Source organism: Lepisosteus platostomus, chromosome 9, assembly GCF_059453375.1.
Source record: "Lepisosteus platostomus isolate fLepPlt1 chromosome 9, fLepPlt1.hap1, whole genome shotgun sequence".
Taxonomy (NCBI): domain Eukaryota; kingdom Metazoa; phylum Chordata; class Actinopteri; order Semionotiformes; family Lepisosteidae; genus Lepisosteus; species Lepisosteus platostomus.
This window is the reverse complement of record NC_142619.1, coordinates 60,066,786-60,085,800: the sequence shown is the minus strand read 5'-3', so window position 1 is coordinate 60,085,800 and position 19,015 is coordinate 60,066,786. Positions and strand designations below refer to the sequence as shown.

The 19,015-nt window shown below is 41.4% G+C and overlaps 1 protein-coding gene across 2 annotated transcripts in view; it reads left to right on the top strand.

Moving 5' to 3' along the window:
* The window catches only part of LOC148655354 (EF-hand calcium-binding domain-containing protein 6-like), a 37,194-nt gene that overhangs the window by 7,395 nt on the left and 10,784 nt on the right, over positions 1-19,015 (top strand). For both annotated transcript variants that reach the window (XM_088645926.1, XM_088645925.1), the window contains 7 exons: positions 2,350-2,416; positions 8,330-8,481; positions 10,743-10,880; positions 12,693-12,763; positions 13,332-13,444; positions 15,719-15,784; positions 16,007-16,089. In XM_088645926.1, the coding sequence (XP_088502052.1) occupies positions 2,350-2,416; positions 8,330-8,481; positions 10,743-10,880; positions 12,693-12,763; positions 13,332-13,444; positions 15,719-15,784; positions 16,007-16,089 (690 nt within the window). The remainder of the gene's footprint in view (positions 1-2,349; positions 2,417-8,329; positions 8,482-10,742; positions 10,881-12,692; positions 12,764-13,331; positions 13,445-15,718; positions 15,785-16,006; positions 16,090-19,015) is intronic.

Here is a 19,015-nt window from a genome sequence, read left to right as displayed (position 1 = left end):
GCAGACGTGGGGGTGGAATGGGTAACGTGGGCGCACATTCAGCGGTGCTCCCGCCCGCTGTGGAGGGCTCTGCTGCAGGCCTGAGGCCCATGCTGCTGCCTCTGTAGCGCTCGCCCGTATAAACGGGTCCAGATGCAAGCTGCTCTGGGTCACCGGGTCGTCGCAGTTATCGCGTTTCTTGCCTTTGAGCTGTGGGATTGCCCAGATTTCTCTGCTTTCTTTTGCTCAGGTTTCTGTTTTCAATGCCCTGATTAGCGTGATTTTTTATTTATGAGTTGTTATGGTTAAAAGCTCTTTTGAACACATTAGTAATTAAATCAACTTGTGGTCTAGATTACAGACAAATAAACCTCCACACCTGAAGAAGGCTCCACGGCCGAAATGTTGTGTTTTCTTTCTTCTCTTTTCAGTATGGAATAAACGTATTACTTGTTCCAAATAAACCTGATGCTACTTAAAAAAAAACGAAATCTACAAGTGAACATATTGATATTATTACATAATGTTACTGCACCGTATGTGATCATGACAGGAATAACCAAAAGATGATTTGATGTGTGCAGTGTGTGCCTGAATTATAATAACCAAACTAGGAGTTTGGTCCAAAACTTGGGTTTTTTTCTTCCATTAAATAAAATTGGACTTTAAACTTTTTAACTGTTTGCATAAAGCAATTTTCAATTCTACTCATACTTCCTACACCAGAGAGAAGTCATCTGTCATGAATTTTAATTTTAATTATGTCACAAGGCTCATGTTTCTCAGGGCCCATTATGTGAACTCATGTTTGCAAAGACTTTTTTTAGAGTTCGTGCCAGATTTAGTGCACCTGGCATGCAATGGCTATAAAACAGCTTTTGTTTTTTTTTTGCTGACAGGTGTACAAACCTTAATTCCTTACCACAATATATGAGTAATGTCATGTACAAAGTGATGATTTCAGCTGATCTTGCCCTTTTAATCACCATCAGCATGTCGGTTTAAGAGCTTCCTCAAGACGCATCCTTGAGAGCAGGGATTTGCACTATGTTTTGTTAATTCATTCCAGAAACAACAGCCAGTTGTTATTAAGAGCAGTGGCAGGAGGAGGGGTAATGACAGTAACACCAGATAAGGTAGTAGTTTTGTTGTTAGCATTGACATTTATTCTCATGCATATCTGGGGCGGAGCTGTGGCTGGAAGGTTGCCGGTTTGTATCCCGCGGCCGGCAGAGGAATCCTACTCCGTTGGGCCCCTGAGCAAGGCCCTTCACCCCAACTGCTCCAGGAGCGGCGTATAAATGGCTGACCCTGCGCTCTGATCCCCAGCTTCTCTCCCTGTCTGTGTGTCACATGGAGAGCAAGTTGGGGTATGCGAAAAGACAAATTCCTAATGCAAGAAATTGTGTATGGCCAATAAAGTGATCTTACCTTATATGCAATATTTCTCTGGAAGCTCAAAGTACATAATGATCTTCAAGAGGAAGCCTCATGCGCTTTGACATTCAGTCGGCCAGTGTTTTTTAAACAAAGTCTATTTGTGCTACAGTCTTGCAGTTCCATTCCTGCGTGGTGTCTGTTCATTCACATTATAAAATGCTGATTAGTTTACATTGCATTAAGAAGCAGTTGCATCAGCACTTTCAGCTAAAGACAACGGTGAGGGGAAGGAATTCTGAACATCAATCCGTTCAAAGTTTTATGGGTAAACAACAAGAGTAATTATATAGCAGTAATAACAGCTCATGTAAAATGTTTTCAACATATAAGAAGCACCTGTTTCATAATTATGGCTCTTTGAATCCTGGCAACAACAAATAGCCTTGAGAAAACTTCCTGAGTAAGCACATCTGAATTCTTCAGAGGGCCTGCATGCTGTGGCTTTAAGTGGGTCAGTCAAGAAAATTGCCTCTCAGTTTGCATGCTTTGGATTTGCGTTGGCATTGTCTGAAATGCTTCATGTTGACTGTGCAGATTTTCTTTGTCTCCCACATTTTAAAAGACTCTCAGATACCAGATTTGAAATTCCAAGTGATACAGTATATAAAAAACCAGTAAAAAGCAATAAGATTCCTGTGAACACTGTCTGGATTGATCCTCAGTAACTGCAGGAAGGTGACTGATCTGGTTAACATCAGACAATCAGTCACCCTGGCCTAAGTACACAGATGATCGCCCAAGGGTCTCAGCCTAGCATGTGGCAATTGTTGGTCATTGATTTTTGTATTCATCTGTAGACATACTCTTTTGGATTCTTCTGAACAATTAAGAGCAGACATTAAAACCTTTTAATATTTAAACTGTTGTTTTCTGTTTTGTACTTTCTAGCTGTTTCACATGGTTTTTTTCTCCTGTATGTTGTTTTCTAAGGCTTGGACTGGCAGGACACACCTCCATTTCTTTTGAAGACTTCGCTGCTTGTTTCCCACTGAGGAAGGTGAGTTTGCAAAGAAACAAGTAAAGGTTTATTCTCTGCTGAAAGGAGAAGAAAAGAAACACAACGTTTCTGCTGTGGAGCCTGTTTTGGGTGTTAAAACAGCCGAAGAAGAAGGCTCCACAGCCGAAACGTTGTGTTTTTCTTCTCTTTTCAGCAGGGAATAAACCTTTACCTGTTTCTTTGCTTTAAGCCAACGCACCAACATTCCAGATTTCACAGATTCGTCTTTCATGACAGACAAGATTAATTCTCTGTTCCCCACTCTGCCTCTGATGAGTAATTGGCCAGACTGCTTTGTGCACCTGGGCATGGTTTTGTGCTGCAGATGGAAATGCAAACAATACAGTTCTCTGCAGGTGCACAAAGCCTTTGTCTACAGGATGACAACAGAATGAAAAGTCATGAATGTACCATAGACTAGATGAAGATTTTATCAACAAATTATTTTTATTATAAACAGATTATAACAATGAAGTAGTTCCAATAGGGAGCTGCAAAGGAACAAGAAAAGGTTTATTCCATCTGAAAAGAGAAGAAAAGAAACAAAACGTTTCGGCCGTGGAGCCTTCAGAATACTGTAGTTCCAAGCAAGAGGTTGCTATCTGACACTACCGACTCTTTTGGTTCTTAGTAGGTAGTTAATCCAGGGACGTCATCCAGCTGTTTCTTAAAAGGATACTGTATGGTATTGTCATGGTACTTGCTCATGGTTAAAGATAAAAGGGTAAGTGCTTGTAAAGGTTTGAATTTCCATCATCCACTTGATTTATGACATGTTTTATGACATACAATTTAAAATTTATTTCATTATACATTTATGCAAATACATATATGTATAAAAACTGCAGAAAGTGCAGAAATAACAGGGTTGTCCATCCTCATATACCTGTACAGAGAAGTGTTGCCATGTCAGAACTGAAAATTTGTGATTTGGAGTATTAAACGTAGATTTTGTAGTTGATGAGGTCTGGATGTGTTAGCATTGGTATTTTCATAAAAAATTCAGCAACAGAAAATGATTTGAAATTGAGATATGCACAGTGGCCAGAACTGGGGCCTCTGCTTCAATTCTGGACTGGGGAGCTGTCTGTGTGGAGTTTGCATGTTCTCCCCATGTTTACATGGGTTTCCTCCAGGTGCTCCTGTTTCCTCCCACAGACCAAAGGCATGCTGGAAGACTAATGGACTTTATAATGAAAGTTCAGGAGGGATGACAACAACCAAGTTCAATCAAACTCACCCATCAATAATTAGCAATCGCTCCTGACAATCCATTCCTCTCCCAAAACGCTATAAATACCTAGGAGATCCCTGTCTCTCTCTTTTGCATGAGCCTCGCTGTCTCCACGGATCACAGATATACATCTAGGAATATAATTCATTTTCCTCTCAAAGATATACTTAACGTATCCTGCACTCCCAGTAGACTTCCGCCTTTCCCGACAAGGTTATCAGCAACGCCACACTCCAGTCCGGCGCAAACCCTGAGCTGCCCATGCAGCCGACCTGCTGAGCCTGCCCTCGCGTCCATAGACCAGCGCTCTGGATTTTAAAAAAATGCTGCTTATTTCGCATTCGCTACCCGCACTACTAACGTTAGTCCCATTCATTCTCTATGCGTGGACCACGCTTCCAGACACGAGCAGGGAAGAGAAAAGCAAACATAAAATTTCCCCCAGCTTCCCACAGACCTGTTTAATCGTAAGGCAAAAAAAAAAAGATTTGAACTTCGGAGAGAGTAATAAATAACCACAGCAGGACGGAACCTGTGTGCCCCCCACTGCAATCCCCCGACCAGCCGGTCTGCAATCTCCCTGCGCTTCTTTCAGCGGTCTGTATTTGTTTTCCTTATCATCCTGCCTAATCTCACTCCTCCGAATCTCAAGTCCCTCTGTTCTTCCTCCATGTCTTTTTAATCTCGCTCTTCTCCTGCGCATTTACCTGCGTCTTGTGTCCCTGTCGCCAGCACACAGGTGCAGGTAAGTCCTACTGTACTTCTTGTGTCCCTGACTCATTCGTGTCTCTGTCCCCGGCATCCCATTCGGCCCCGGGTTCTTTCCTCTTGTTCTGCGCTGCAACTGATGCCAGCTTCTCCGCTCCAGTTCTGCTCTCGCTCCACTTTCTCAGCCACACTTGCTTCTGGGTCAGTCCAGCATCTTCTCAGTTACAGCACTACAAGGCTGAGCCATAATCAGTAAAACGATTAGCTGCCTGGAGAGGGGCATCCATCTGGGCCGGGACCCCCAGAGGCTCATTTTTAGAATCCAAGCCTCTAGTCCCTTATACTTAACTCTGCCTCAGATACCAGGAGGTTACACGTCGGCAGGTTTACACGCCTCAGCGTTTGCTCTGATCCGGCCACTCCGTTTGCCCAGGGGACTCTCATCAAATTCAATGGTTATAGAAGGCCGAGACGATGCCGTTTACCTCCGTCCCTCATTCTAATCACCGTCTGAATAAAGAGAAGGAGTCTCCGATTTCCATTGCTACTTTTGGGGGGACACAATTGGAAACTCGGGCCCTTATCCAGTCAGATAACACCGGCATTTATAATCAATTTAATAATACCAGTGACTTCCTTTCACGTTTAAAGTTCTCACAAACCCGGAGCTATTGCAGACGTTCATTCCAACTCAAGGCTGCCTTCTTGCTGCTCATGTGTATTTATTTTAATAAGCTTGCCCAGGTCTCCGGAAGTCTTCCTTCCTTACATAGAGTAACCCTGAACAAACTCTCTCCCAAGCTGTTATTTGACCTCTGCGATGACCCACAGTTCACACCATGAATTCTTCTCGCCTCCTCCATGCTTTCATAACTCTGCATTGGTGGTTTGGGGTCCCGCTTGGCTCTTTTGGGGGGTCCTGGCCTCCTTGTCTTCTGGCCAGGAGGTCGGCCCTCAGCCGAGTGGGTTAATAAATCCTTTCATGACGCTTCAATCTTGGGTGTTGTCATTCCTAGTGAAGCTGATTTCTGGAAATCCGGGTCCTGGTGTGAGTGTGTGCGTGTTTGTGTCCGCCCTGCAGTGGACTGATGTTTCAACCGGTGTGTATCCTGACTCGCGCCCAGTGCTTGCTGGGATTGGCTCCGTCTCCCCCACGACCCTGTGCAGTTAGAAGATGGAGGAGTGGATATGTTTATCTTACAACGATCACACTTCTAGTTTCTGACAGTCACCTACGAATCTGAAGTGCTTTGTACTTTAATAAAACATATTATGAAACATCAAAATCACTTTTACCATCAAAACCTGTAAAACAAGTAGTACTGTATTAAGAAGCAGGGCACGAGGCTAAAACACGTAAAGAAAATGAGTTACTCTGATTGTAATTGTAATAGGATCCACTGAGATGAGATTGGCTAAACATTAACGAAGCAGAGATCCAGTATGATCTGTAGCTGTTGGCTGCGGGGGTTTCAGCCCTGACTGTAGGTGCTCAACGTGGATTCTTGCTGTGGCACAATCAAGGCACTGGTGTCTGAGTGGAGCAAGAACCTAAGATGGCTTGCAGACCATGTGTAAAAGTAATGTACATTGTGACCGTATCCTGGGATATACTGTACCTGGAGCAAACTGTAATTACTAATACGGGTAAATGCATTTGCATATGAACTGTAGTTTTTTGGTGAAAATTGTGAATCTCGCTGGTATTCAACTGTATGTATAATAATGAAAAATACATATAAGCGTGCAGTTCATTGGCTTCCAAAGGTTTGATTTATATTTAAGGATTGCTTTCCTCTCTCTCTTTGTCAGGACATTCTCAGGACTCATACAGTACATTAATTGTCAGCCAGTTACTGTAGGTCCTCAGACAGCTGAATTGTGAACACACACACCCACCTCTGACAAGCTACATAGTTTTGAATGAATAAAACTACAAGAATTAAAATAATCTAGCCAGCATTCTTAATTTCTTTCCTGGCTCACACATAGCCAGGTCCATCATGGTGTATCATCACAACACTCCTTCACATCACACTGACACTTGGATCTCTTCTGGAGCTCTGTTCAATGATATGGCGGGATTTGACTCGTAGGAAAGAGTAACTTTTCTTCACTCCAGCCTTAATATCAGTCATAGGAAAGTAAGATATTTACAGAATGTTTTTACAATGGTGTTGTTTTTTAAAGTGGGAGAAAAAGCTCAAAATGCTCATTTTATCCGATTTCATATCCACTGTTTGTGTTCTCATTTTGCATCTAAATTTTCAACAGAGTGTCAAAAAATACTTTCACCCCTTTGAAGAAAACGTTTTTCTTCATAATGCATGAGTTGCCAAGGTTACATCGCGGACAGTATTCTGAGTGATGTAATTATTTTGTCTGAGATGAATATTTTCCTGCTTTCCTCATGTTCTGCACCTGCAGTGTTATTTCTGGACAAGGTCCCTCTCGAGAAGGTAATGTAGCAAAGATAATAGAAAGGAAGTTTGAGTGAAAAATTGCTCCATAAACTACGTTTTTATGGTGATGAATGGTGGTTTCAGTATTACACACGTTTCAATAATGCAGAAAGAAAGTGTTTTGCTTCAGCCCCTTTTGGGTTGAGGAACCTATCACCACCAGTTAATAGATAATTAGATAATAATTTATCATTATCCCATAATACTGCTTTTTACATTTTGAGTCTATAAGTGTATTTTGATATCTTCCTTGGAGGCATGGGTATTCATTGATAGCGGATAAGATTGATTTATTAGTGATTTCATAATGTCAGCTCTGTAAAAACAGAAATTAAGAACTTCATTTTATTATATTAATGTTTGTTCTTCACATGCCTAGAGATAATGGTTTAGCTCATACTACTAGCAGTATGTAGATTAAAAATTATTGTGCTATTGTGAAAAGAGGCAGTTCTAATTCCAATAATGCAACTGCGATGAAGAAAGAGCATCTATTGGCCTGTTTGACCCACTCGTTCTGGGGTGACTGCCAGGCCCTGTGCACTTTGCCATGAGACTGAGCCCCTGTGGCAGACCAGTGGGCTGCTGCACAAGCAGTTGCACTGGGGATAGTGGAGGGGTGTGGGTGTGACACACACGGGGGAATAACGGCACAGAGGCCCCATATTTATACCCTATAGATCTGACAACTGGTGGGAATTGGAGTTTGTACTTTTCCCAAACTCCCACTACAGTCTGAACTGTCATGGAGTTTAGATGCTGAGCCTCCAGCGAACTCCAAACGTCAGTCTCAGGTGGCCAGGTGGGACCATTGGAAACGTTTCTGCCACCAAGAGTCCATTGATGAAGGAAATGACAGACTCTAACCAGAATTTAGCACCAGCGGAACAGAAAAATAAAAAATGGGAAATCTGTAAGAAATTGCAGCTTCACCTTAGCAGAAAAAAAAGCGGAGATGTTCGGCGTCCTTTTCAGTATCAGTGAAGTGTAGCCCCTTGTGGCAGACAAAATTATTTAAAAAAACACAGCCAACGCCCAGCACATCCTGCAGTTTGTGAGGTAGTATGATTTCCAGGTAAATCAGGCCATCTGCCACGAATCCCAAAATTCACTGCATTCCTCCACAGCTGTTCATTGAGCAATTCCATGGTCTGGGCATGTAGCAAGAATGAATCCAGATGATCCTGAACTTGGAGCTGTGAGGTGGCGTTATCACTCCGAAGGCTAGATGTAAGGACAACATACAGTATACAGTATGCCCAACTCAGCTCTGGTAGCGTGGTCATTAGTGGGGTCATTATGAATGACTGTTCCACCAGTGTAACACACACAAACTGTGCCCTAAAACCTTTTTTGACTTTACTTTTCCCTGAAATTTCACCCTGTTGCCAACAGCTTCCTGTTAATGGAATCATTAAAGAAAATGTGTACTGCATTGTGCAGATAGGCACTCTTGTGTGCAAAACTTAAATAATGTGTGTATATATATATTTATTTATTTTGTTTTAGAAACAGCAGAATGAATGGTTCAGTCCTACTACAGCAAAACCTCCTGGATATGTGCAGACGGAGAGGAAACCTGTTGACTCGCATGCTGAGAAAATGACCAGCCAGGATTCGGAAAGGATTTGGGCTTTGATTAAAGAGAGAGTCCATAACAGGTAAGTCTGCAGTCCTATGGGTCAGATGTGTAACATTAATCCCTTCTTAGGCCCTCAGAGTATCCATTTATTTATTAACTGATTGAAACTTCAATGTAGCACTGCTGTTAAAATATAACAAAGCACATCGTATAGAATTTTATATGTCTAGTACAATAGTAGCAGAGGGTTTATGGACAAACCTGTTGGAAGATAAAAAAAAATCCTTCAGGAGTGTCTCAGGTTTGTTCAGTCCTAAATATATAAAGGTTTTACTCAGATATAAATAACTAGAATGTTCAGTAGTTTGTTTAGATCCTAACAAATCCGAAAGGAGGACACATGTGCAAGTGGTTTTTGATGTGACTCACCTAGCTGAAAGAATGGCTGACCCAACCCCACTTCCCCCAGTGTTCATGAGGAATGAGTCAGGGAGCTGCTACAAAGGTGTAGATGGGTGCAGTAGAAAAGGATTACAAAAGAAAATGAGAGGGAAGTCCAGAAGGAGAGAGATTCAGTATATGTATATACAGCACGAGAGATGAAGGCTGATGAACCTTAAATTGTTAAGGCAACACTCTGCAAGTTGTCCTAAGGAAGTAACTTTTTCTGGCTAGTTTTGTGCCTGTGTTATAAATAGGTGAGGCCTAATGGCATTCCATGACATATAGCTCAAAAAAGCTAATCCATTAAGTATTGGTAACAAGCAAAAGACTAAAAGTTATTAATAAACACCAGAGAACATGTAGAATTTGAGTCCTTTATTTCTGGAATTGTGAAAACAGAGGAATTTCTTTTCTTGCCTTTTCTAAGAAATGTGCACTTTGCACATTGTAGTTCCTTCTTGTAGGACTTTGTATGCCTGTAAATAGTAACACTTTTGGATGGGGGGGCTGAAAATTAAATTTATAAATTCTATATAGCCTATGATAGATAATTCACCCTTTATAATGATTAATGTCATGATTATTGATATAGTTCAGAATACTCTAATACTGTATATTAATGTTTTTTTATTCCATGTTAATACATTTATTTTGCATTTATAGAGTGTCATTTGCCACCAATAAACTGGGGCATCTGGATAATTATTTATCCTTATGATTTCAGTGACCTTTGACATGTGAGCTCCAGCCATGGCAGGTGCCGAGAACATGTTTTTCACTCCTTTGTTACTGGTCACTTCCTGTAGCCCGTTAGCCCATAGATAGATACTTTATTGTCCACTACTGTGGCAATTTGTCTTTGGCTTCTCCCATAGAAGTACAACATAAGCAAAACATAAAGGTCACATAAAATCACAACAACAGTATGTGATACATAAATACAGTAAATGGATAATTAAATAGGTAGTGGGGGACTATACGGTATTTACATACTGTACATTCATTGAGCAGTTTTATTGCAGAGGGGATAAATAGTTTTTTATAAATGTTTTTATTTGAATTCAGTACCCTATACCATCTTCCTGACGGGAGTGTTATGAATGGAGAATGGAGTGGGTGTGTGGAGTCAGCTGTAAAGCTCTTTTGTCTTGGTCACATTTGTTTCCAATGCTCTGGACTGGCTCGAGTTTTCAAGAATACTGATGTTTTTAAAGTTTGCTCGCCCAGGGGTTGGTCCCACGAGAACCATGTCACCTGCATATTGAATCAGACTGGCTGTGCTACTCTGAGTCTGCACCTTATTAGTACTGTACATGTTGAGAACAGAAGAGGTGACAGTACACAGCCCCGGGGGGCACCTGTATTTAAAACCAGTTCATCTAATAATACACCGTTCAAGTGGACTCTCTGAGGTCGATCTGGAAGGAAATCTTTGATCCAGCATACAACATTCCCATTCACATTTTAGTCAGAAAGATGCTTTTTGCCGTGATACACTATTATACCTTCAAGATTTTTTTATTTCATTTTGTATGTGTTTTCAGATGAAGAGCAGTACCAAAAATGGCACAAGACCTCTCAGACTGCTTAGGTGTTTCAAAACTGTATTTGAGATCCCAGTCGCCCTCCACAGCTCTTCTACAGCTGTAATACAAGAATGATAAGAACATAAGAAAGGTTACAAGTGACAGGTGGCCATTCTCCCACCAAGCCTGTTTGGTAGGTAGGAGTTAAGTTATGTGAAGTAGCACGCCCTGTAGCCAAGCCATGAAATGTGATTAAAGCTTTTCTGCCTTTACTCTCAATAAAAAAATGCACATCTCATTGTGCAGCTACAGAACCCCCTTTCTCCTGCGGGTATCCCAGGTGCTGCAGAACTGTTATTTGTTTTCCCAGAGATTTCTCGGTCGAGAAGCACCTGCCATCCTCTTGCCTGCAGCCTGGTGGGATGATCACAGCGGAGCAGCTGCAGGTCTTCCTCACCAGCATGGGCCTCCTTGTTAGTGAAGAGGAGTTCTCCAGGCTCTGGGCAGGGTGAGCTCTGAACCTTCGTGGGAAAAGTCCTTGTTAAGCATGTTTCAAAACCAGGATGCGCAGAACAGAGGAAGGCCCTCAGTGTCCCAGGAGATTTGCCCTAGATATGCCATATAATTCTTCAGACATGGCAATCCTTGACACATATCATGCAGTTTGCCTTCGGTTGTGTAACCGCTTGGGGAATCTGAGGCAAAGAGGTGTATATTTATAATTATGCTTTTCCCTGTGTTTTTTAAATTTATGTACATGCTTAGCTCTTATGTGATTTATTACCTATGGATATAAATACACTGGTTTCCGATGCTCACACAGAGTTTGCACACAGACAGCTACTGTAGCTATTGGAATGTGGCAGAATTACTGTACCTTTCTAGCTCTTTAAGAAAGCAATGAGTTTCAATTAATAAGGAAGCAATTAAGCAGATTATGTTTGAATACTCTGTGAGTGTTATTTGCCATTTTACAAAGTATTACATTCTGTTTTGTGATATATGTACTGGACATATTACTCCTATGTCTTTTGCCCAGTTGATGTAACAGAATCCTTCCCAAAGCAGTAACGAATACAAAAGTGGACAGAAAAAAAGCTTTGTGAGCATCTCCGTTCTTTTGATGAAGGTTGGAAATTGATGTGCTGTATCGGCGTATGTTCAGAGATGTCTTCTGAACTTGGCAAATGAATCTCCCAGTGCAGCACAGTCCATTTTTGTAGGTGTTATATAGCTGTGGAACGTACTGCTACAGGCAGATTTCATTAACCTGATCACAGCTTTCTTGTCTTGTGCTGACAAATCAGGGATGTGGCTTTGTGTTTCTGCGCGTTACACAGCCCTGCTCAGTGATCAGGTAACAGGATCTGTAAAAGAAATATTGGATAAATGCTCAGTATCCCATTAGCTGTACAGCAGTATGCATTACTACAGAATGCTGATGAGTGGTCCCTTCACCTCATCTCCTGAAGAGGCCAGGGAATTAATTTTGTTTGACTGAGTATATTTATCATTCCGATATGTCCACTGTATGTGCTGGAAATTGCTTGGTTTCTGGGAGCTTTTGGTTCATTTTTGTATAGTTTCTGAATTTTGTAACATTTCACTGACCCATTAGAACCCTTTTTAGTTCTGTAAGAATTAGGCTACATTTCTGTAGTGTCAGATTTTAAGAACATGTCAGGAAACAAATAGCATGATGTAGAAGAAATTCCAAATATCCACATTGCATAAGAAAACTTTGGAGCATATGAAACCTCAAATTAATTTTTATATATACAGTACAGTGTGTTGTGAACAGTATGTATCAGCAGTGAGGTCAAGTGAATTTCCATTAGTCTATATCACAATTTGTGCGGTGCAACCTCACTGTAAGGAAGCTTAATGTTTTTGTCAACTGCATAGTGATGGTGAGAACATGCTGTACAGTACACTTTTTTCTTCTGTACACAGGATATTATTACTTATCTGGGACACCAGGCACAGCTCATATTTCCAGAATGACCTTATGTAGGCAGTCAGTCACGGGTCGTGTTACACCGCCTGCCTTTGTCTCTGTGTACAGGGAAGAAGAGGTGTAGAAACTTAGTCTCGTCCAGGGGCCAGACAAAGGTTCCTCCTTCCTGATTCTTCCACTGACTGAGTTTCCAGCACTGAGTGCCGAGTCTGACTTTCATATTTTCAGAATTATTCAGTATCTTTGTCTGGTCTTTTTTTAACACAGGCATTAAAAGCTGACATGCTCTCCTTCTAGCAGTAATGCATATTTTTAACTATTGTTTGGTTACCAGTGTTTTTAAATGTATAACAAATCTTGCAGGATTAAAAAGAATGGTCCTGAACACATCAGCACAGACTCACTCATCAGACAACTCGGGATAAACCCTCAAGGTGAAGCTTCTGTACCATTTCTTCCTATTCCCACCCTGTGTTAGTTCCAGTATTAAACATCTCATCCACATCGTATTCACAAATACAAAGAAGTGTGTTCTTGCAAACATAAAGCTTTTCCAAAAAAGTTGTGTTGGATTTGAAGTCTGTGGCTATAGTATGCTTTTTTTAATTCAAAAACTACTTATTCACAATTTAGTATAGCCTTCCAGTGGTGTGGTGGTTAGGGCTGTGTCTTACAGCTCCAGGGTCACAGGTTCAAGTCCAGCCTGGGGAACCCTCTGTGTGGAGATTGCATTGTCTGTCTATATGGTCCTGTCCAGTGTATAGTCTCACACTTTGCTCCCTGTCCCCAGGCTGGGGAACCTGATCAGGAATGTGAGACTTTAAGATAATAGGTGGATAGACTGATTTACTCAGTACTTAATTAGCTGTTTAATGAGCTTAATTATATAATTTACAAGCAAAAATTCTTCTTAATGTTGGTCAAAAATTAAATATTGCCAAAAAATAAAGACAGTTGTTAACCTGCTGGGTGATTAATCAAAATGCTCTTCATGTTTTCCAGTCAAACCAGTCAAAAGTGAACAACCATGCAAGTCCAAAACAGTGTGGCAGAGAAGCACACCTGCTCTGACAGACTCCAGCTTTGAAGAAATAGTTACCAATCTGAGAGCAAAGGTACAGTGTGTGTCAAGTTTTACTATTATTCTATGAAAGAAACAAAATGTTGATTTCTCATTTTTTTTGACTGATTTTAAGTGGACAGCACTTTTGATGGTTATTATTCAAAGTGATCTAACAAAACATTGAACCCACACTGTTAAAATATATTTCCGTAATTTTATCTTATTCTCATAATGAGGACATGAGCCAACGGATATAAAGGGATAGAGGACTTGCTACTTATTCTCCATGAGTTCGCCTGGGGGAGGAGGCAGGTCCCAGATCATCGCTGTCTCAGCCCCCTCACTTGCTGCACGAGGAGTGAACCAGGGGTCTGCAGCCAGAGGGCATTTAAAAATACGAGAGCAGAAGTGCGAGATCCGAATTGAACTCCGTCCCGAACGTCTGTTTAATAGCACCATTTTGTGTCTCAGATTTTCTAGAACTTAGTCTGCTTCAGTACTGCTTTAATGTATGGGCGAAATCTGAAAGAAATTGACTGCGTGATAGGTTTCGGCCATGCTGCTGCTGGCAGGCCTTCGGCAGACTCCCAGCCCTCACAGTCCCGCACTGCGCCGCCACAGAGCAGCTAACTACATTTGTGGCCCGAGCGCCTTTCATCACGTCGACCTCCTTTCTTGTTCCAGCTGTGTACAGGGAAGGGGAGGTCTAGACGCTTAGTCCCGTCCTGGGGCAAGACAAAGTTTCGCTCCTCCTGACTCTGTCACTGACTGAGTTTCCATGGCCTTAGACACTGTGAAGTAGAGTGCCGAGTCTGACTCTCATATTTTCAAAATTATTCTGTGCAATAAGTTTGTCTGGACTTTTTTTTTTACACAGGCATTAAAAGTTGACATGCTCTGCTTCTTGCAGTCATAAATATTTTTCACACCAGCTGGTGTTAGAAACAGGATAGAGGGCTTTTCACTTCAGCCATCAGTGCTGCTCCTAGTGTATGAGGTGTGTATGATACACATGTCCGCTGTACTGCTCTGTGGAGCGTGCTAGCATGTCATCCTTATGCATTAGTGTACTGGGCTGGCTTTTTGGCACAGACTGCTCTATCTTGCATTTTACATTGCAAACTCCTGCCCTGGGGAGAGTCACAGAAACATTGCATACTGTACCTTCCTTTTCTATCTATGGGTTTTATTTTTCAGCAGTGAACAATTTGAGAGGTGCAGGGGTGAGCTGAACTTCTATTCCATTTAGTTGACAGTTCTGGCTAAAACAAAAACAACAATCCTAGTAAATCTGCAATATCCAAATATATATACTGTAATATAGCTGTATAGTTTTCTAGGATAACTTAGCACAAAATTATCTCTGGATCAACACTGTATGAACTCAAAGTAGGTGCCCTTGAACCTTTACTCACTCTTGCAAGAGATCAAAGTGTCTAAAGGAGAGATTTGACAGAAACAGTTTGACAGTTTTATAGCTTCACGAGCTACTGTACGTCTTTAAATTTATCAGAATGATTTATTGCCAAAATTAAAAGGTTTTGTTTTGTAATGAATGTGAAGCAGAAAAATTACTGCTTAGTGTTGCTTAATTTCAAGTGTTCTTACACAAATAGTAAGAAGTAGTGTCATAAATGTGAAATGTGTAAGATCTGATAGGATTGTAGCAGTGCTGAGAACATACTGCCTTTGGGGCTTGACTGATGAGTGAATATAAAACAGATAATTACAGTAAGTCTGGAGAAAATCCAAAGTAATCGATCTTTACTCTTTCTTAATTAGAATTAGAGTTCCACAGTAAAGCAGACAGTGGCTAGATTTTAGATTACATGAAAGTTGCTCTTCCCTTGAAAAAACTTCCACGTAATTAACTCGATTCTTGTGGGATATTGAAAAGGCACTTTATTTCCCTTCAAAGTAAACTATAGCATCTGTCAGGAAACTATAGTGAGTGACAGGCAGGTGTGCATGGTGGGATATTAAACAGACAGAATACTGCAATTTTAAAAGCATGTTGCTGGTTTCAGGCTACAGTGATTATACAGGCATTGCTTAGTCAACAGCTTTCTGAGAGCTGCATTAGAATTGGGTTCTTGAAGTCATGCCCCAGCTTGTGAGCTCTCTTATTGCAGTTAAATCTCCAGTATAACATAATGAAACTTTAAAAATGACTAAAAAATGCATTTTATGTTGTTGCAACAATTTTTAACATCTGCAATTTAATTAAGTAAATCTGACATTCTGCTGTGCAGTTGACAGTGCTGCACAGTGTAGTGTATCCAGTATATAGCATCTAGTAATAGCTTTCTTGTTTGTTTTGCTGCAGTTGAATGAATCCTGCCTTTCTGTGCTCCACACATTTGCACAGTGTGACAGGGAAAAGACAGGCCTGGTAAGAGAGAAATTCTTCTAACGATTTTTGCTGCTGCTTTTTCTGTTTGGACTAAGTGATCCATTTACCCGTAAAAAAATGAAACATTTTTAACAAGTTCTGAACAAAAGCCTCTCCATTACAAAAAACCTGATGTGTATGCCTTCGTGCTATTTGATTATTAGGTCATTGTGATAATAACGTAGTTCCCAGTTCATCTCTGTGAAGTATTTTTTGTCACAGGTCACCCGATCTGCATTCCGACAAGCTTTGGCTCAGCTCAGTATCCCTATGGGAGCGATCGATCTGGAACATCTCTTAGCGAGGTACTGGAAAAGCTCAGCTATTTATCTGGCAGCAAATATCCTTGAGTCTTTTTAACCCACTTCACCCCTCGTCCTTGCTCCCAGCCTGTGCGTGGCTCAGGAGGGAAACCAGTGGCAGCTGCTCAGCAGTGTTTGTCTCGAATGGGTGTCTTGGAAAGACACTGATTGGTCCCAACATGCTGATGTCCGCTGTGTCTGTGGCCCCTCTGCAGCTGAACATCACTGCTCCTCTGAGTTCCTCTTCTTTTCCACTCGTCCATTCCAGATTCCCATGTTCATTCTCTACACTGATCTGTCTTTTTTTTTGTGCAAAAGTTACCGAACCTTACGATAGCGAAAATGCTAAACGTCCCGAGTTCTCTAGCTCTCTAGCCAAACAAACAGCATGGGAATGCTGTGCCTAGCAACTTCAGAGACAGTGTTACAGTAAGTCATTTCAAGGCCCAGTTCACATAGTCTTAAGGAATGTTTCAATAACTAAAGACGTCATCTTTTTTTTAAAAATAGTAACACATTTTTTAATCTGCTGTTTAAAATAAAAGATTGTGGGCTCCATGACAGTGAGACAGTTAACACACCTACCTTACAGGTGTTGGGTCCTGGGTTCAACTCCAGACGCTGGAAGCATCTGTGTGGAGTATGCATGCTCTCTGTGCATTTGTGTGGGTTTTCTCCAGCCTCTCTCCAAAGATGTGCTGTCTGGGATAATTGATTCCTTTACATTGTCCCTGTAACAGATTTGTATAAAGGGTTTAGTTCCACCTTATATCTTATGCATCCAGACCAGAACAGTCGGCTAAGCTTTTATAAACGTTAACAATGTATCACGTAGTACTTTCTTTAAAACTAATTTTAATATTGAGCAGTATTTAAAATATTTAAAATTCGGTTGAAATGTATTAATTTACTTTACTTTGTGCTTGAGGATGATCTTCTTCCATGAGTCCCTATAATTGACTATAAAATAATATAGTTCAGGTGGGTAGCTGTGTCAGCATGCGTAGGCTGCAAAGGAACAAGTAATAGGTTTATTGCATGGTGAAAAGAGAAGAAAGAAAACGCAACGTTTCAGCTTCTTCGGGTGTGAGAAAGACAGGGCAGACAGCAAAGATAATACAGCACAGGACAACAGCAGCCAGGAGAGAGGAGGAGGAGGGAGCAGGGGAGAGGCAGAGAGGCCAATCAAGTGGTGCGAGGTGGAGAGAGGTGAGCAGAGGTGGGAAACCAAACCTACACTATCCTAACTAACTAAAATAACTAAAATTATCCTAAAACTTGGCTCACACCTTCCCCCTTCTCTCAATGACAGACTTGTTTTCTTCTAATTCTCTCTGTTCATTTGTAGGTTTGGTTTATTACTTGTTCCATAAAATAATAAAATTGACTATAAAATTGAGACTGGGTTAGTTGCAGAATTTTCTGAAGTAGAAAAACACAGGTATACTGGTAACATCCCCGGATCTGTTTTCCCTTCTATCCTTTGATAAAAAAATAAAAATGAAAAGTCATTATACAAAGAACTTGACAATTCCCAATAGATTCTACTGTGTACTTTTTTAAAGATGCTGGTGATTTCGGTGTTGCTGTGTTTGCACTTAACGTAGGTATTTAAGCACACAGGTCTTTTGCTGATCTAGTTAGTTCAGGACTCTGATCATAAAAGCTGTATTAATATACTTGCCTTGCACAAAAATAAGCTGCCGTGTCAGGTGACACGTTCAACCCTCGTGAATACTACTGAGTGGCATGGGATCTGATTTTTTGTAAGACCCGTCCTACAGGAAGCACTTATATTTCAGCTCCACTGTTAGCAAATCTGTGTATTTTAGATGACCTGTCTTTTTTTTAAACACATTATTAAAAACGCAGTTTTCAGCCAGTCTTGTAAGTTCCAGTCTAGTTAGGCTATGCGATATAAGGCTTAAGGAGTTCAGGCTTCAGAGAACAGGTCGGTTTTTGTTTCCAGTAGGTCAGTGCTGTATGAGGACATGAATGTGTACAGAAAACACAAAATTACTGTGGGCTTAATCTAGCTTGTCTGTACTCAGACAGAAACACACACCTACATACTGTTCAGAGTATGCTACAGTAGATGGTGAATATTTGAGCCACAGACAGAACTCATTCTGGTTTCCATGATGTTAATCAAAGAGAGCCTAGATGGGACACTATCAAAGACTGGTCCCCTCGCACAACTGGGTGGACTGGAGCTGTCTGGGTAGAGTACTTAACACAAGAGTGTCTGCAGCAGGGGTCTACACCCTTAACCCACCGCTTCTGAGTCTGGAGACGTACCCCCTGTACTGCACTACCGTTGCATTTTAAAGAGTGAAGCACTTAAAATGTCCAGCGCTATACAAATGTCTTTTGCACAGCCCACACAGAATGAACTAGCTGAGTTCTGGGGCAGCGGCGTGGGGCAGCAGGTAGGGTTCAGGTCTTGGAGTTAGAAGGCTAGGGGTTTGAAGCCCAGGTGAGACACAGCTGCTATACCTTTGAGCAAGTTACTCCCATTGAACCAGCTGCATAAATGGGTGTTAATGTAAGGTGCTTTGAATAGGGGTATTAATTTGAATTGGGGTAGTAACAGGGGTATTGTAGGGGTATTACCCCAGCGTCCTGGCAAAACTTCCCCCTGGCCTTTACCAATCATGGCCTCCTAATAATCCCCATCTCTGAACTGGCTTCATCACTCTGCTCTCCTCCCCACTGAGAGCTGGTGTGTGGGGAGTGTACTGGTGCACTCTGCTCTCCTCCCCACTGAGAGCTGGTGTGTGGGGAGTGGACTGGTGCATCATCCAGGTGGGGCTGCACACTGGTGGTGGTGGAGGGGATCCCCATTACCTGTAAAGAGCTTTGAGTGGAGTGTCCAGAAAAGCGCTATATAAGTGTAAGGATTATTAATTATTATTATAACATGCCACTC